This window comes from Schistocerca gregaria, chromosome 2 (genome assembly GCF_023897955.1).
Source record: "Schistocerca gregaria isolate iqSchGreg1 chromosome 2, iqSchGreg1.2, whole genome shotgun sequence".
Taxonomy (NCBI): Eukaryota; Metazoa; Arthropoda; class Insecta; order Orthoptera; family Acrididae; genus Schistocerca; species Schistocerca gregaria.
The window spans coordinates 918,778,043-918,794,779 of NC_064921.1; the positions used below are offsets into that span (position 1 = coordinate 918,778,043).

Genomic DNA, 16,737 nt, shown 5'->3' on the forward strand with positions numbered 1-16,737 from the left:
ACATTTCGAAAGCTTCTATTCACTTCTTGTCCACACTATTTATCGTCCATGTTTCACTTCCATACATGGCTACACTCCATACAAATACTTTCAGAAATGGCTACACTCCATACAAATACTTTCAGAAATGACTTCCTGACACTTAAATCTATACTCGATGTTAACAAATTTCTCTTCTTCACAAAAATTTTCCATGCCATTGCCAGTCTACATTTTATATACTCTCTACTTCGACCGTCATCAGTTGTTTTGTTCCCCAAATAACAAAACTCCTTTACTACTTTAAGTGTCTCAATTCCTAATCTAATTCCCTCAGCATCACCTGACTTAATTCGACTACATTCCATTATCCTCGTTTTGCTTTTGTTGATGTTCATCTTATATCCTCTTTTCAAGACACTGTCCATTCCATTCAACTGCTCTTGCAAGTCCTTTGCTGCCTCTGACAGAATTACAATGGCATCGGCGAACGGCAAAGTTTTTATTTCTTCTCCATGGATTTTAATACCTACTCCGAATTTTTCTTTTGTTTCCTTCACTGCTTGCTCAATATACCGATTGAATAACATCGGGGAGAGACTACAACCCTGTCTCACTCCCTTCCCAACCACTGCTTCCCTTTCATGTCCCTCGACTCTTATAACTGTCATCTGGTTTCTGTACAAATTGTAAATAGCCTTTCGCTCTCTGTATTTTACCCCTGCCACCTTCAGAATTTGAAAGAGAGTATTCCAGTCAACATTGTCAAAAGCTTTCTCTAAGTCAACGAATGCTAGAAACGTAGGTTTGCCTTTCCTTAATCTAGCTTCTAAGATAAGTCGTAGTGTCAGTATTGCCTGACGTGTTCCAACATTTGTACGGAATCCAAACTGATCTTCCCCGAGGTCGGCTTCGACTAGTTTTTCCATTCGTCTGCAAAGAATTTGTGTTGGTATTTTGCAGCTGTGACTTATTAAACTGATAGTTCGGTAATTCTCACATCTGTCAACACCTTCTATCTTTGGGATTGGATTTATTATATTCTTCTTGAAGTCTGAAGGTATTTGCCTGTTTCATACATCTTGGTCACCAGATTGTAGAGTTTTGTCAGGACTGGCTCTTTCAAGGCCGTCAGTAGTTCCAATGGAATGTTATCTACTCCGGGGGCCTTGTTTCGACTCATTCACATATATTTTGAAACAGTAGGTGCGAGGACACTGGAAGTGAAAGCTACATAGAAAAAATTTGTTTGGTAAGACGGCGCACGGAATGATACGTATCGGATGCTGCCACGATTAGGCACGATGCGTGAAACAGCGAAGAAACAAGAGGAATGAGAAGAGTGTGGGGGGGAGAGGAGGAGGGAAGATTGCAGCAGACGCAAAACGGCGGCATGTCGAGACGAGGCGCGGCTTGGATCCCGAGCGGGCGGCGCATGCGCAGAGGCTCCACCCGCCGGCCACGCGGTGGGGGTGGCGTCTGTCGGGGAGGGGGGAGGCATAGGGAGGGGGAGGGGCGCTGACTCAATCGCGGGAAAACCGGCGGCGGCAGCGGCGGCGGCGGCGGTGCAGGTGGTCGGGCACTCGCGCGCCGGACTCCACGCCATGTGCACGCTCGCGGGACGCGCTGCCTGCCGGGAGGCGTGACGCGTTCTCACGTGACGTCGCAGCACCTGCCGGCCGCACGTCTGCACCGTGGTTGTGACATCGCCCAAGACTGAACGACACCCAGCCGGTTGTGAAAGAAGTGTCTCGCACAAACTCTTTTGGGACTGTATTTCGCTGCGGACGGCTCCTAGAAGAGGACCGCGTCTAGCTTTCAGGTTGTGCTCAGATTTGACAAGTCCAAGTGTTTTACAAGGATTTCATTGTTGACGGCAGGGGCGTGAGAGTGTGTCAGTGTCAACTGTCAGTCGAGGAAACATTCGTCCGAGAGTGCGCCGCTGGGCAACGCATTTGGTGATTCCAATGGACTGACCTGGTGATTGACAACAGTATTATGTGGAAGAAGGACGTATTTTTCTCAGATGCCATCGTCTAATTTTCGTATTTGGTGCATATACAATGATCTTGTGTACCTGTCAGTGACATTGCCATTGTAGTTGTGTGAATTTTTGCTGTTCAGTATCGCTCCCCTGTACTATTTCTGAAAGGAGAGAGTTAAAAGGAGTGTCTGTGCTGCGACCCGTGCAAGTATTATCGAGGACTGTCAGTGATCCAACTCGGAGTAGCGTGACACCTCAGCTGAAGTACTGCTTGAATCACACTGGACTGGGCCTGTTGCTCTGGCTGATTACATTGGACTAATTGGTCCAGTCAATGACAACAGCATTTCGTCACAGAAGGGCCCATTTTTCTCAGGTGTTCTCGGGACTTCTTTGTATTTGACGCATGACCAGTGATCTCGTGCGCCTACCACTGACACTACAAGTGCTTACAATTTCCTCCGCTATTACTGTAACGAGAAGTGTCCACCAGCATCAGTATCCAGTGTCTTGCAAGTACGAGTGAGCAACTGGGCTTTCTGGCAGCAGGGTGACCAGTCTCGCCGAGGAGGAGTGCTGTGTTGACTGGGGAGGTCTCCACTCCTAGCATCGTCGCCGTTGTCGGACAGTAGCGGTCGCAGTCGCACGGTAGTAGCCAGTGGTACCGCTTCCGCCCGGGCGGAGGAGCGCGGACCGTTGCGCAAGCCGACAGCGAGCAGCGAGCGTCGCCCCAAATGCATCTGCCGGGCCTGCTGGCGACGGTGACCCCCGCGAGCGGCGACGACGCGGCTGCCAGCCTGTGCAAGAAGCCCGGCGCCATGACGGAGCAGCAGCTGCCCGCCGCGGCCACCGCCGACGATCTGTGGTGGACGGAGCGCGTGCTGGCCGACGCGCAGGCCGAGCACCCGGGCGAGCTGGTGCGGACCGGCAGCCCCAACCTGCTGTGCACCGCGCTGCCCAACCACTGGCGCTCCAACAAGACGCTGCCCGTCGCCTTCAAGGTGGTCGCCCTCGGCGACGTCGTCGACGGCACCGTCGTCACCGTGCGCGCCGGCAACGACGACAACTTCTGCGCCGAGCTGCGCAACTGCACCGCCGTCATGAAGAACCAGGTGGCCAAGTTCAACGACCTGCGCTTCGTCGGCCGCAGCGGCAGGGGTGAGTGCCTCGTCTGCGATCTGCGAGTCCCTTTCGGCCTTTCAAGTTCTCCTACACGTAGCAAAAACACCAAATTAAACCACCGGATGAATCTCGTAACACACTCACACACTGAATTGACAATATTTCCCCCATCGCCTACAATTATTGTTACAGTGCACAATTTCCCAGTTTCGTCTATTGAGTCACCTCCAAGTGGAATTTGACCATGTTGGCCTGCTACGGCAGGCAATCATAATACTTACTGAATGAGATTTTCACTCTGCAGCGGAGTGTGCGCTGATGTGAAACTTCCTGGCAGATTAAAACTGTGTGCCGGACCGAGACTCGAACTCGGGACCTTTGCAGAAGGCTCGCAGGAGAGCTTCTGCAAAGTTTGGAAGGTAGGAGACGAGATACTGGCAGAAGTAAAGCTGTGAGGACGGGGCGTGAGTCGTGCTAGGGTAGCTCAGTTGGCAGAGCACTTACCCGCGAAAGGCAAAGGTCCCGAGTTCGAGTCTCGGTCCGGCACACTTTTTTATTCTGCCAGGAAGTTTCATAATACTTACTGTACGTCAACTCAGTTGTACACGTGGCTACTTACCACAAGTACTACAAATGTGAATTCAGCTGATCCACAGTCCATTTGGAGTATCTCAACTCTGGTTATTATAGGTTCATAGTTCCACGAAGTTGTAAAATGAAAATGAACAACCTCCACACTAGATACCATAGTAAAATTTGCTGGGAATTTGAGGACGTGGTAGCGCGATAGTGTGGGAGGAGAAAGCAAGAAAGGAAAACCTCACTAAATTGGTCGAAATGCTTTTGACTGTAGCACAGAGTCTTTCCTGTGCAAACACAGCTGACGCAAGATTACTGAAGATGAGGGAGTTGCACTTCAGTTGATGCAATTTCTTGAATCCGTGCTCCAGAGCTTATCAACACTTATGTATGTGTACCTTGTCAATAAAACCATCGAGATCGCTTAATATATATATATATATATATATATATATATATATATATATATATATATACGTTTTGAGCTGATGATGACAGTAGGCGATATGACGACGTAAATAAATATTTATTAACCGATCTAGATCCTTTTATTTACAACGCACCCCCAATGAACGCAGACTCGTTCAATATATTCATTTCTTTTATTAATATATTCACAGTGTGTAGGCATAAAGACAAACCACTGGATGACATTCATAAGACATAGACACACTGAAATGGCTATATTTCCCCCCATCGACTACAATTATTGTTAAAGTGCACAATTGACCAGTTTCGTCTATTGCGTCATTTTCAAGAGCAATTTGACGCGTGTGAAGATAAGCGACCATGTTGGCCAGCTACGGAAGGCAATCATAAAACGTACTGTACGTCAACCCAGTTGTACTACAAATGTGAGCTCAGCTGATCCACAGTCCATTTGGATTATCTCAAAATTGGCTATTAGAGGTTCATCGTTCCACGAAGTTGTAAAATGTAAATGAACAACCTCCACACCAGATGCCGTAATAAATTTTGCTGGGGATCTGATGACGAGGTAGCACAGTAGTGTGGCAGGAGAAAGGAAGAAAGGAAAAACTCACTAAATTGGTCGAAAGACGTTTGACTGAAGCACAGAGTCTTTTCTGTGTAAACACAGCTGAAGCAAGATCACTGAAATTGAGGGAGTTGCACTTCAACTGAAACAATTCCTTGAATCCGTGCTCCACAGCTCATGAACACTGTATGAAACTTATAATGTGTACCTTGTGAATAAAACCATCGAGATCGCTTAACACATATATTTACCACGTTCTTTCGGCTATTGTCATCATCAGATCAAAACTTACAAGTTGCAAAACAACGTTCATTGTCAGTATCAATAAAACCTATGTCTAAATTGTGGCGTCAACGCGCCATTTAGCTATAGGTTTCACTGATACTGGCTCTGAACTTTGTTTTACAATGTCGACGTTTTGAGCTGATGATACCAGTAGCCGATATGACGAAGTAAACAAATATTTATTAAGCGATCTGGACGCTTTTATTTACTACGTACCTCCAATGAACGCCGACTCATTCAAGAAATTCATTTCCTTTATTAATATATTCACAGTGTGTAGGCATAAAGACAAAGGATGGTGGAACTGATTTTCTTATACAGTAAGCGTTGGTTTATCTGACTATATTCAGGCAAAAAAATTACTAGACTGTATACATGTTCACATTGTGGTTGTCAAATAAGTGTATGAACTAAGTCTGTTTCAAAAACCGGATTTTAAGAAACTTTTGACACTGCCTTAATAAACTTATTTGGGTATCATAATGTGAACGTTTGTATGCATTACTGAAGGTGGTCTCTAGATCGAAACTGGTTGTAAAACAAAAACAGTTCCCACAGCAACTGACAGTGCATCCATATTATTTTCTAGGGAGCACATTCTGCTAATGTGGGAGCGATCTAGATGCTTTTAAAAGAATAAACTGGTAGCCAAGAACGCAAGAATTCTTTTTACTCCATGATTACCGGTTTCGGCGAAACTAAAGCCGCCATCATCGGATCTTAGGACATATACAGGTTACAACATCAAGGTTAACAATGGTGATATTAATAGTTGTCTATAACACGCAGACCTTACAAAATTGTCGTGATCTTAGGACACATACAGGTTACAACATCAAGGCAAACAATGGTGATATGTGCTACTCACGACAATTTTGTAAGGCCTGCGTGTTATAGGCAACTATTAATCTCATCATTGTTTGCCGTGAGTAGCACATATCACCATTGTTTGCCTTCATGTTGTAACCTGTATGTGTCCTAAGATCACGACAATTTTGTAAGGTCTGCGTGTTATAGGCAACTATTAATATCACCATTGTTAGCCTTGATGTTGTAAGGTGTAAGTGTCCTAAGATCCGATGATGGCGGCTTTAGTTTCTCCGAAACCGGTAATCATGGAATAAGAAGAATTCCTGCGATCTTCGCTACCAGTTTATTCTTTTACATATTATTTTCATTCAGGCAGGAACCACAGTCTTACAAAATTGTTTATTCCCCACTATTGACCAGTTTGGATATTAAGCCATTTTCAAGCTGTAGTTGACATGTTTGAGGATAGCCACCAAGCTCTCTGGCCACCGGCATTCGTCAGGCAGACGTGAAACGACAACTAGTCAGTGGTGTCTTCCATGGGAATTACTTTTCTTTTACATCGATTTTCGATCTTTGAGACCATGTTTTTGTCACAATCTCGTTCTCATGGAATACCGAGCCTCTTCATGGTAACAACTGTTGAGAAAACCCAAGTGTACTAAGGTTTACCTGGCTTCAGCTTTCTGGTTTACTTTTGAGTACTATGAGTTTTGGGCTGTGGGTAAACTGCAACAAAAGAGAATGCAACCATTTGAAATGGTGCTGCAGCAGGATGCTGAACATTAAATGAACTGATAAGAAATGAGAGAATTCTCCGCAGAGTCGGCAAATAAACGAGTACTTGGAAAACCCTAATAAGAAGAAGGTACAGGACGAACTGACATGTTCTAATTTATCAAAGAATGCGACACATGAAGTAGACGGAACCGTAGAGGGAAAATCGTTGGTGATGACAGAGATTAAGACATGTAGAATAAATAACTTGTTGGGAGCTGATAGCATTTTCCTCTTGGCTCACAACATTCTCATAAGCTGGTCCCTGATACATTTTCAGGTGCCCAACTGGATTGATGTCTCCACTTTTTTTCGTCATATTTCAACAAATACCGCTACCATCTTCCTCAAGGGGGGCAAGCGATGATCTTAGTTGAAGTCGATATGTAGTCTCTAGCCAGACGTTTTTAAACTAAGTGACTCTTTGCTTCATATCTTCTCTGTTTACCTGATTTTCAGCCTCTTGTTTCCCTCTATAACGTTTTCGGTCAAGAAATAAAAGATTGGGGGAAGACAAGACCATACCAAAGACAATATGACGATGTCCAGAAAGGTATTGTGAGGCTCATTTTAAAATTCACGTTGATCACTGCTTTAGCCTGCCACATTTCACCGCCACATTTCACTAAACTCAAAACTTCTCCCTTACTCTCAGGTCAAGTTGAGACCAGGGAACTTACTAGATTTCCTTTGTTTTAACACATTTTATTTCACAATACCTTTCTTTTTATTTGCTTACTGTCCAACCGTATCATACCGAGCTACAATTTTTATTCGCGTACTAATTGCTCATCACTGATACCTCAAGCTGTATGTAAACCGCAATGTAGTCATTCTCTTACTCTTATCCTGATATTTCTCGCGAACATCCATGGAAACAGTATGAGTGATGGACATAAATGCATGTTATTATTTGCATGTTGTAACTTACTTATGCAGCAATACATGCCACTAGCTTGCTTCTCATAACTGACGCATTACGTTTTTACATCTTCACAAAGCTTTGGCCATCTTGTACGACCACTCTATCTAGACAGATGTTTCGCTTCTCATACTTTTTTCTTTTTCAGCTTTCTGTTTGTTAGGTTGCTATTAGTGCCTCTGATACACTCTACATATTCTCCTAATCTGCAGATTTCTTTCAGCACCTCTTGGTTCTCATTCTTTAATCCAGAGTGATATTGTCACCAGCGGAAACTGTCACTGACGTAATACCCTCTTTCCATATTTTTCCTCTTCTTCCGAACTCTTTTTCACTCAGTTGCTCGATCGACGCACGCACCTAACGTTAGAATTCTTTCATACCCTGGCTGTCCTGATTCAAACATGGCTTCCCTCCCGAAACTCTCCAGTCTTCCTGTCAGTCTTGGCAACATTCCCACCACATCACAAGCGAGAAACAGCAAACTGATCATGTGGCAATTAGCACAAGTGCCTCCGTTTTCTTTCTTCATTGGTGCGCATAAGTCTGATCTGAGTCGCCTCTCTCACAGACTTTCGACACCAGATTGAATAATCTTTCTTCTCTTATATCTGTCATTATACCGGCACCTTTGAAAGTAATGCCATAGCTTGCAACTTCAAAGTTGTATCAAAATCGTAGTGGAGGACTGAGTCTCCCATATCAGAGTCCTAGAAATGCAACTACTGAATTCATTCACCGTCATTTTGGTTACAGGTGTCCGCAATTGGTTATCATGCATTGAAGCGTCACCTTCAGTCGCTCAATTACAATTTTATTTATCCAAATTTATGCCTTACGAGCTAGGAACCGCGTTTTCATGCTATGGTAATAAAATATGCCAGGAGTTTTTGCAATAATCACGGAAATAATAATCACTAATTGTTATGTATTACCTTGCAAATGCAATCGCATTTATGTCGATTTCCACCAAAGAATAAAGAATCTTGGTCTTTCTTTTTGATACGCATCATCAAGACAGTTTTTGTAAGTAAATCATTTTTATCGGGCATTTACAAGCAATACATTACTGCACTTATTAATTTATACATTCTATGTTGCTATTCACGTTCTTGAGCGTACTATCCTTCATTACCAGCAACAACGGCAAATGACAAGGTTTCGGGTAGCGGAAATATATCCGAAACAGTGCGAGCACCAAGGTTATAGTCAGACCGACGATGGGATATTGTTATACAGTTGGGTCTAATGGCAATAAATCTTTCAGCCTCTGCAGCTGACATGCCATAAAATGAGTTCTGGAAACCGCTTAGAAAATTTTATCCCTTTCCAGACAGTAATTCATGTACAAGTACTTACGGCAGCGCCGCTTTATGAAAGTGAATTTTGTAAACAGAATGACCAAGAGTAATCAAGAAAACAGTCCCATCTCTCAGCACCTGTAGGAACGAATCAAGAATCTCTAAGAAAATCTGCAGTGGTGACGTCTGCCGCTTTCGCCATACCCCTATAATTATTCGACATGGAAGTTGACGCATTCCTGTTAAACTCGTATTTACAATACGCCCACTACCACTGCGTCGTACTCTTTCAAGTGATCGAGATTTGTGAAATCGTGCGGATGGTCTTGCTCGATTAATTGCTGAATCATCCTTATAGCATATTGTTAAAGTATTAGTGGCTACATTACAGGGAAGAAGTCCTGCAGGTTTTGTGTAAAGCTTATCTAAATTATCTACTGCTACATTGGTTTGTCCTCCCTCCTTGTGTCTGATGGAGAATTCAGATTCAGTCTATAACATTAGCTTTATATCAATCAAAATGGGTACAGCTAAAATAATTTAACAATACAGTTACTGCTTCCTGTAATATAACAGTGCAATTCCGCCATGGAAATGAAGCTCTTGTCTCAACTATCATCAAAAATTAGAATTTACGGAGACAAAAAGGAATAGCTCAGTGTTTGAAAAACTTAACGAATTCAGGGTTACATTTTTTTGTCCAGTTTTAGGAATCCTGTTTTGCAGCTACATTTTTCTTAAAAAAAGAGGCATATCCAAGAATTAAATAGAAAAGTATGTACCACCTACTACCGTGAAAGATTTTCTTTCTTAAACGGGAATAGTCACTAGTGAAATACACCCATAACACTATAAACATAAGCCAGCTGTTGAGTAACACATCCTTCTATAGAAGAAAGAGCTAAATTATTACAGCTTAAATATCTTTCAGAATCTCAAAACCTATTTTATATGTATTAACTATGTGCTCCACGTAGAAGCTCTGACTAAAAATTATTCTTTGTACTCAGAATTTAAATCAGTGTAAATTTTGTATCTAACATCCTGTTTTATCTTAAAATTAATATCGAAAGGAATGTAGCGAATGTGTTGCAGAAAATAAATACCATTCTTCTTCAGTATGGGTCTTTGGAGCAAAAATATCATATAGGCTACTTTTACTTCCAGAGCATGTATCAAATAATAAGATGTCAAGGATATAATTTTGCGAACGCTGTGCTCTTTTTATTTCCCGGTAGCAAAGGAGAAACTGTGGTTAGGGATATCTCCAAATGATAAATTAAAGTTTGATTATCAGTCAAAGGCAGAAACTGTGAAACAACACATAACACCGACAAAGAATTTATCTCTTCTGGCTTCGAGAAAAGTTGACCGAAAGACATTAGTTTCTAATTACTTCATGTGATATATATATATATATATATATATATATATATATATATATATATATATATATATATATATATATATATATATATATATATATGTTTTGGCCGGAAGTATTCCTACTCGATCTGGTATGTTATATTGCTGGTACGCAGAAAATCTACATTATTTTATGTTGACGGTGCAGTCAAACAACGGATGGTTCGTGATTGCAGCATCACTTCCGATGTTTACTACTCTGCTGTGTGATATCAGTTTTTCTGTTTCAATAACAGCTCCATTAGCCACGAAGCACAGCATTTCAGACACTCTGTCCAACGTGACAAAAATTTGGCTATTTTTTAAATTTCCCTCACGCGTAGATCCCTCAATGGGTGGAACCAACGTAATTTTTTCACCAATAACTATATTGCAGGGAGATAATAAAAATAAGACGATCAATAAAATTACAAATACAAATAAAATTAATACAACATAATTTTCACTAATTAATGTCACAAAAGCAGCTCAAGAATACGAAATAGTGCAATATTTTTACATTTACTTGGACGACTGTAGATAGCTACAACGCGTCTTAAGGCAGTAAAATATGTTGCCCATCAGTGCGAGTCATTCCTGGTCACGATGTTTCTGAAACATTTCTTTGACGTTCCTAAGGCTGCTAGAAAACGTTGGGTATTACTCGAAAAGCAAGTCTTAAAAACTCAGTGAACTGGGTAATTGTTCAACATAAATTGTGAAATGTCGGTTCCATCACATTTACAGTGCAATGAACACTGAAGTTTACGTATTTTTTGCGCTGTAATAGGTGGCAGATCTGACATTTCAACCTTTTAACAACCGTGGTCTCATGTTCACTATGGATAAAATCGAAGTAGGGTTACACTTGTTCTATAAATACTACCAAGACTGATTGTTTAACATTTACTAACATTTCTTCTGCTCTCTACATACGCCATGGTGACAGAAAGTCAAAATTCCAAGCATTGCGCAAAATTTGCCTTCTTTTGTGCGTCCTCTCGCGACAACGCGCCGAAGAAAATAAAACAGCGTAAGGTAATTATTTTTATCCGTTAAGAGCGTCTCTTTAGGCTACAAGTGATACACTTTTTGCCAATTATTAAGCTGCCTTCAATGGCCTGAAATGCATACACACTTTCATTTGTATGCGGCACTTCATGCTTGGACATTCTGCTACTTTTCATGTAAGCTACTAACTGTTCTTATCTCTTAATAAATGTTATTTTACGTTTGTATTCCAGGCCACTGATGACGTCCTTATAAACTAATGTGAAACGCGCCTGGAAAAAAAATACTGAGCGGTTCTAGGCGCTTCAGTCCGGAACCGCGCTTTTGCTACGGTCGCAGGTTCGAATCATGCCCCGGGCTTGGATGTGTGTGATGTTCTTAGGTTAGTTAGGTTTAAGTAGTTCTAAGTCTAGGGGGCTGATGACTTCAGATGTGCTTAGGCCCATAGTGCTTAGAGCCATTTGAACAATTCTGAAAACAATTATTACCTTTATTCGGTTGCTTTCAAACGGTCTTAACCTAAAAATCTTTAATATAATATTATCATAATTGAGAATTTACGGACCAATAACATTAAAGATGGTATTATTATTCATTTTCGTAAAGCCTTCTCTGCAAATTCCAATATGGACTCCGCAAGCCAATGTACAGGTTCACAAATGCGGAAGCAACTCTATTATTGCGATAGGGTTACCATTCATCTGTCATAGTCTCCACTTCTAGGTAGTTATTAGAAAACAATCTCAGTATCGATCAAAGTTTCCCGAATAGCGATTTCATTTTCTGTACACGCTCAAACTACGAGCTGTAACCGAGCGAGGTGACGCAGTGGCTAGCACACTGGACTCCCATTCGGGAGGACGACGGTTCAATCCCGCATCCGGCCACCCTGATTTGGTTTTTCCGTGATTTCCCTAAACCGCTGCAGGCAAATGCCGGCATGGTTCCTTTGAAAGGGCACGGACGACTTCCTTCCCCGTCCTTCCCTAATCCGATGAGACTGATGACCTCGCTGTCTGGTCTCCTCCCCCAAACAACCCAACCCTACATATTTTTGGATGTTTGCATATCCTGTATAATAAACAGAATTCTTGCTTGTGGAATGTCTGAACAGATTGGACTGACGATTTCTGGACATTGCGAACTTCATTATTACTGTGGTTAGCTGTAGCTTACTTGAGAAAGGGTAGCAAGCCGTTCGACCCATTATCGTCTGGAAGCATTCCTCGTATTCAAAATAAGAAAAACGTATATTTAAGAAACGGTCTGTTTCCTTACCTCTAAAATGTTAGAGAAATACTGAAAAAATCAATTTCAGAAACACGTTTGAGGTTTGCGATGTGAACTCCTCATGTTGTTTGTTGTTGTTGTCTTCAGTCCTGAGACTGGTTTGATGCAGCTCTCCATGCTACTCTATCCTGTGCAAGCTGCTTCATCTCCCAGTACCTACTACAACCTACATCCTTCTGAATCTGCTTAGTGTACTCATCTCTCGGTCTCCCTCTACGATTTTTACCCTCCACACTGCCCTCCAATGCTAAATTTGTGATCCCTTGATGCCTCAAAACATGTCCTACCAACCGATCCCTTCTTCTAGTCAAGTTGTGCCACAAACTTCTCTTCTCCCCAATCCTATTCAATACCTCCTCATAAGTTACGTGATCTATCCACCTTATCTTCAGTATTCTTCTGTAGCACCACATTTCGAAAGCTTCTATTCTCTTCTTGTCCAAACTAGTTATCGTCCATGTTTCAGAAATGACTTCCTGACACTTAAATCTATATTCGATGTTAACAAATTTCTCTTCTTGAGAAACGCTTTCCTTGCCATTGCCAGTCTACATTTTATATCCTCTCTACTTCGACCATCATCAGTTATTTTACTTCCTAAATAGCAAAACTACTTTACTACTTTAAGTGTCTCATTTCCTAATCTAATTCCCTCAGCATCACCCGATTTAATTTGACTACATTCCATTATCCTCGTTTTGCTTTTGTTGATGTTCATCTTATATCCTCCTTTCAAGACACTGTCCATTCCGTTCAACTGCTCTTCCAAGTCCTTTGCCGTCTCTGACAGAATTACAATGTCATCGGCGAACCTCAAAGTTTTTACTTCGTCTCCATGAATTTTAATACCTACTCCAAATTTTTCTTTTGTTTCCTTTACTGCTTGCTCAATATACAGACTCCTCATAAGAAAACTGAAAATGTTTATGTGAACCAGTAACTGCTAATCTGCTTTCATTTCGTGAAGATCGCACTTAATATGAATGCCCGGAAATAAAACAGGCACTACCTGGACTGTGAAGCATACGTCGTCACGTGAAGTTTAATGTAGGCGAAACTAATAGACAGTTTTACAGACTGATGTATTCTATTGGAGAAGATGAACAACGCTCGAAGATATTGAGAGCTGAATTAATTCTCACTGCTGGCGAAGAGTGGGGAGCAGTCCAGCACAACGGACAGCGACGTGCAACCTATTTAACAGTATAAACATTAGGATTTCATATTTGTGTGTGACTTAGTCCTTCGAGGGGAGTGCAAAGGTAAGGGTAGCTAAGCGTCACTTTGGCTCGTGGGTTCGAGTCGAACGCTCTACACCTGTCTCGAAACCCAGAGTGCTGTGCGTTGAGCTATAAGAACTGATACGTCGTCTCACATTCAGCTAGCGTGTAGTTAAAACGTGATTCAAATGACAGAAAATCGTGACTATATGCTTCGGCAACTATTCTTGCTGGGCACCTTTTGCGAATGGAAAAAGGAGGGTAAGGTGTGTATCCTCCGTCAAGCAGAAATGGAGGTGCAGATGCAGGAAACTCAGATGCAGAAGGACTCGATGTCTAGGCACCAGTAGTGACTGTGCGAGCATTCATATAGACACACCAAATTACAGAAAATCAGAGTTATGGAGGGACATAATAATAATTCCCACTGCATACCACATGTAGTGTTTCCATTTCGGCGGGCTCTCGATGAAATAGGGGAAGAAGGCAAACTCTACGCCGTTTAAGCTAAAAGGTGGTCAGCTAAAAATTGTTTAACAGCATTGGTTTGAAAGTTATTTTGTGGGGTAAACGTAAAACATAAAGCGATAAGCTTCGTCTTTCTCAGCATGGGGCCTGACGTTATTTCCTGACAAAGTGTGGCTGCTGTTGTTTTGCTGCTTCTATGCGATGAGGAAAAGGATGATGATGAATGTGATGATGACGAATTTAGTTTCAGGGCGCTCAACTGTATTGTTATTAGCGCTCTTGTAAAATACATATTAACGCTTTTTCTGATACAACCAACGTCTTTCCTCATAATCAGTCTTCTTGGGACAGTGGGACATGAGCAGTGAAACAGACAACACAGACAGCAGTTACTTACCAGTGTATGAAAATAGATAGTTCAAATCAACGATGGATACATTCTTGCCCCTTACCCCTTCAGGAAACTGTCATATTGCCATGTCATAAAATACTAATAAAACGAGAATCAGCTGAAAAAGTGCGGAAGTTTTGCCTCCACTCGAGTGTTGTTCACCCGAAATCTGGGGAAACGGAACTTAGTATTTAACGTGTCTGTCGACGGCGAGGTCTCTAGAGACTGAGAGAGGAAAATCATGTACGGCCTTTTCAAAGGGGCCATCCCGACATTATAAAGTAATTTAGGCAAACCATCTAAAACGTTAAGTCGGGATGGCCGGACTAGACTTAAGAACTAGCCATGAGCCATCTTCAATGACAACATTTACAGCACACAAAGTTAACTCCTGGTTACTTGCGCCAAACTATTACATCTTTTCGATGTTTAGTACATGGATATGGTACTGATATAGAGGCTGTAATTATTCTGATCTTGTCTCAACGACTTCTGTAGAACATATGTAGGCCACGATAGCTGCAAAAAATTTCATTCCCCAGCTGTCATTCTTCGAATTGAATCCCTGTTTTTCCTCGATCGTTCGAGAATTCAGACGGTTTCTTACTTCTGCAACGGCTTTTCGTTGTGCAAACGTACGGCAGTGTGTGCCACTCTTACGTCTACACATTTGGTCTCTCCCCTCATGTCAAACTGATGAAGTCTATTTAATCAATGACATCTTGCACCGCCAATAAGCTGCTGCATCGATAATATTCAAGCTTCCATCACCTGAACCATGTTCTGGTTGATATAATCGTTAAAAACGAAAATTCCTTGACATCAGGCAAATAGGCAGAGGACATGTATGGGGCGTCAAGGAACCATCATTTTCAGAAACAAGTGCATTAAACCGACCGTATGACGTTCCGAAATATCTGAACAAGTTGTCAATAAATGGTATATTTTATTTAGAGGCTTTCTGGTGGTTCAAGCTACGGTTTATAATATGAAAATTGTGGAACGCTACTTGCGAAAAGAAACGTTGTTCATCACACAAGCATGAACGGCTATCAATTCAAAAATTGTTCAAATAGCTCTGAGCACTATGGGACTTAACATCTGAGGTCATCAGTCCCCTAGGCTTAGAACTACTTAAACCTAACCAACCTACGGACATCACACATCCATGCCCGAGGCAGGATTCGAAACTGCGACTGTAGCAGCAGCGCGGTACCGGTCTGAAGCGTCTAGAACCGCTCTGCCACAACGGCCGGCTGGGCTATAAATTAACCAACTTGATTAATGCTGTGAGTTTCCTGAAGATTGCCCTTTCATGCTAACACACACACAATCACAATCACATTACCTCGGTTTGTACTACCAGTTTCAGGACATGGTCGAGTTGGTCAAATAACGATAAATCCGAAACTGGACGAACTCAGTACGGGATTAAAAATTCTTTTTTTCCTAAGATATTAAAAGGATTACGTCCTATCTTACACAAACATGGCACTTCGTCAATTTCAAAATGTCTGTAGAGTTAGATAACATTAACACATCATAAAATCTGGTAATGTTTCAATGTGAGATGACATAGATACAACGTTCTCGATACAGCATAAACTCTTTTCGTATGGAAACCGAGTTTGTAAACAGTGCTGACATGCCTTTTATCAAGATGCAGTGAACGAAGTCTTTAATATTTGTATTAAAAAAAAAATCTGCCTTATGCGAACACACATTCTTAGGATAGCATCCCGAATAACATGAATATGATGATGTTGTTTTCGGAACATCTTAATCACACCTGCGAATAAGGCCGTCCAGGGCATAGGAAAGTATGGTTCAAAGCCGTGAGCCATGTAATTAGCGGCACACTACCAATATCAGGTTGCTAAGGTAATTAAATCTCGCTCTCGAAGTCACTAAGCAGCTCAGCAGTTATTTCATGCAGTAAGGTAAATGTTTTTCTGTAAGTCTATATTTTATTTTGGTGCCATTTACAAGAACTGTTCCGAATGCACGTTTGTAACCGACGTGACTAACCGGAGGTAATTCCAAACTTCTCGTATTGCAGCGTAATAGCAGAACAGCTTCAAATTTGTATTCAAGTTATTTTTCCCTCGTTTCCACACCAGTTTCCTTGTTTTTAGCAGCTACATTTTGCATTGCATATCGCTACCATCTTACTTCTGGTAATTCTACAGCTACTATG

At 41.8% G+C, this 16,737-nt stretch overlaps 1 protein-coding gene across 1 annotated transcript in view; it reads left to right on the plus strand.

Annotated features, from left to right (window-relative positions):
• Positions 1–1,560: 1,560 nt before the first annotated feature.
• LOC126335350 (protein lozenge-like) overlaps positions 1,561–16,737 on the plus strand; it is a gene marked incomplete at its 3' end in the record, with an annotated part of 654,398 nt that continues 639,221 nt past the window's right edge. Inside the window, exon 1 of the mRNA XM_049998535.1 lies at positions 1,561–3,121. Coding sequence (XP_049854492.1) covers positions 2,698–3,121 — 424 coding nt within the window. The remainder of the gene's footprint in view (positions 3,122–16,737) is intronic.